The following is a 2,714-nucleotide window of genomic DNA, read 5'->3' as shown; positions in this document are numbered from 1 at the left end:
ATAATTGATGAAGGAGTTTTACCTAGGCGTGTGAGGATCAGAAACGGCCTTCAATGACCAAAATCCGTCAGTTAAGACTCCAATGTCTAGAGTTCACTGCGTTTGACATCTGGACATCGAATAACATGATGAAGTTTTGAGAAATCCTCATGCATGCTCCAATTTGATGGAGCATAAGACAAATCAGGAGATTTAGAGTTTTGCTCTTTTGGTATAGGTTTATGATTTGGGGATTTCAAATTCTATTAGTGAAAAGGGGAAATACACAGGCAAGATTCACGACATAGATGACAGATTGAGTGTTGTGAGTTTCGAGTTTGTGACCTTGCATCGATTTTTGCAAGGTTTCTTGGCTGATGGGCATAGAAGGTTTGAGAGAACAAAGAGGAAAAGAGGAAAGAGAGGCGGCTGGTCAAAACAGAAATGAGTAAGGTTTTGTGGTGTCTCTGAGTTAAGATTGGGAGATGGAACGGGAGTTGTTGGATCTTTTGATAAACGACTCTGATTGGTTTGCTAATTAAGAATTTAGAAATTATTAAATGGGGAAAAATCGATGGCCGTTAGATTCTTGTGATCCGTTGGATTCTTGTGATCCAACGGCATAGATAAACACGGTAGGCCTTTTAAAAATTAACTAAAAATGGGATTAAGTCTGATTCGTTGATGATATGGATCAACAACTGAGATGATTTGTGTTTGTTTTGTGAGGGAATGAGATGGGTGATGTGGCATACAACTTTTGGTTTAAAGGGAATGGCAAAGATTGCCAAGGCCACAAGTGCTTTCCTTGAGACGGTAGCAGCACTAGTCCATAAGAAGGTCCTACAAATTGTATCAATCAATATCATAACCTTTTTTGGAAATAAGAATATATGCTCCCAGTAAGTTTGATACGAAAGATTATAGACTTTATCAATTGGCATCTACCAACATAGGATATAAGCTTAGCTGACCAGCAAGTAATATTTGCAGTGATCTTCTCATTAAGTGGCAGATACTGATGTACAACCAACTTTTTGAAGTCGAAGGGGATTCCCAAATATTTAAATAGAAGCTTTCCTTGAATGAAGCCCAAAGAAGCAAGGATTTCCTGCCTCAAAGACTCTGGGATTCCAGCCATATAGATAGCACCCTTATCCACATTGCCCTATAGTCCAGAGACTACTGAGAACCTGTGAAAAGCAGCATTCAGGATCCTGATAGACTCAAGGTCAGCTCTGCAGTACATAAGTAGATCATCAGCAAAAGATATATGAGTACTATTCAGCTTAATGCATCTAGGATGGAAATTGAAGTCCCTATTCCTATGTAATTGGCCCAGTTCTCTCCCTAAGTACTGCATTGCAATAAAAACAAGTATGGAGACATTGGGTCTCCTTCCCTAATCCCTCCTTTGCCTTTGAAAGGAGGGGTCAGTCCTCCATTTAGCATCAAAGAATATGAAACCGTAGTGACACAAGCCATTATCCACTGCACAATCTTGAATGGAAAACCAAGGGCAATTAGCATCCTTCTAAGAAAGCTACATTCAGTGGAATCATATACTTTCCTTAAGTCCACCTTCAATACACATCTAGGTGAGATCCTCTTCCTAGAATAGCCTTTAAATAGTTCATGGCTAAATAGGATATTATCGACATTACTTGTGATAACTGCATATGATGCAACTGCCTCAGTCCTACTAGGGAAAGCATAATGATGAGCCTGGCCTCCCAGTCTAGGATAACCTCTACCAGCCTACCCTCTACCTCTAGCTTGCTGTGCAGGTGGAGTAGCAACTGGAGCAGGAACCATAGCCTGAGTGCCCTGTTTAGGTCTACCAATCTAAAGTCTGGAACAATCTCTCATAATGTGCCTAGTAACACCACACTCAAAACATCCTCACTGCGGACGTGGCTGCTGGTATTGAGTCTGCCCACATGACTAGAATACTCGTTGTAGGAACCCTTTGCAGAAGATGCACCGAATATGGTTGTTTAGTACGAGTGCTATGAGATCCATGGCTAGCTGGAGCACTATGGGAAACATGATGTGTGGACTGAACTGGTTACCTGAAATGACCTCCTCCATGATGGACCTTGCCCCAGAGTAGGAGCCACTAAATCTTCCAAAACTATAGGTTTTTAGCCTCCCTATCCTCCCTATCCTTCCCGTGGATGCGCTCTAGCCTCCTAACAAGCTCCACAACATGATGAAATACCGTCTCTATCTCCAATTCCTATATTATCCCAAATCTAAGGTTGAACGCGAGTCCCTCAATAAATCTATACTCTCTCTATTAGTGGAAAAACATGAAGAGATAACTCTGTAAACCTCGTAGCATAATCGGACACAGTCATACTACCTTAGCGCAATTGCTCAAACTGCTGCGCAACTCATCCCTGTAAGTCTGTGGAATAAACTCACTTAGAAAAGATCGGAGAACTGGGACCAAGTAAGTGGCATTGCGCCGGCTGACCTACTTGCCTCATAAGTCTTCCACCATTTATATGTAGGCCTTGTCAACTGAAAGTAGTAGGGTCGATCCTGATCGACTCCACTAAACCCATGGTATGAAAAATTCGATGACACTGATCCAAGGAATCTTGTGCATCATCAGATGCCCCTACACTGAACTGGGGAGGATGAAACTTCTGAAACCTCTCCAAACTTCTCTGTTCCTCAGCCGACACAACTGGCACTACCTCAGGCTGAATTGCAATTACAAGCTGCAC

The 2,714-nt window shown here is 42.0% G+C and overlaps 1 protein-coding gene across 1 annotated transcript; it reads right to left on the bottom strand.

Moving 5' to 3' along the window:
• Nucleotides 1–1,147: 1,147 nt before the first annotated feature.
• Nucleotides 1,148–1,794, bottom strand: LOC142168927 (uncharacterized). The gene is made up of 3 exons (XM_075230103.1): nucleotides 1,749–1,794; nucleotides 1,367–1,652; nucleotides 1,148–1,217 (listed from the first exon to the last, which is right to left on the bottom strand). Exons 1-3 carry the CDS (start codon nucleotides 1,792–1,794, stop codon nucleotides 1,148–1,150), a joined length of 402 nt encoding a protein of 133 aa, XP_075086204.1.
• Nucleotides 1,795–2,714: the final 920 nt, after the last annotated feature.

The sequence above is a fragment of the Nicotiana tabacum genome, chromosome 14, assembly GCF_000715075.1.
Source record: "Nicotiana tabacum cultivar K326 chromosome 14, ASM71507v2, whole genome shotgun sequence".
In the NCBI taxonomy this organism is placed as follows: Eukaryota; Viridiplantae; Streptophyta; class Magnoliopsida; order Solanales; family Solanaceae; genus Nicotiana; species Nicotiana tabacum.
This window is presented reverse-complemented; position numbering and strand designations above follow the sequence as displayed.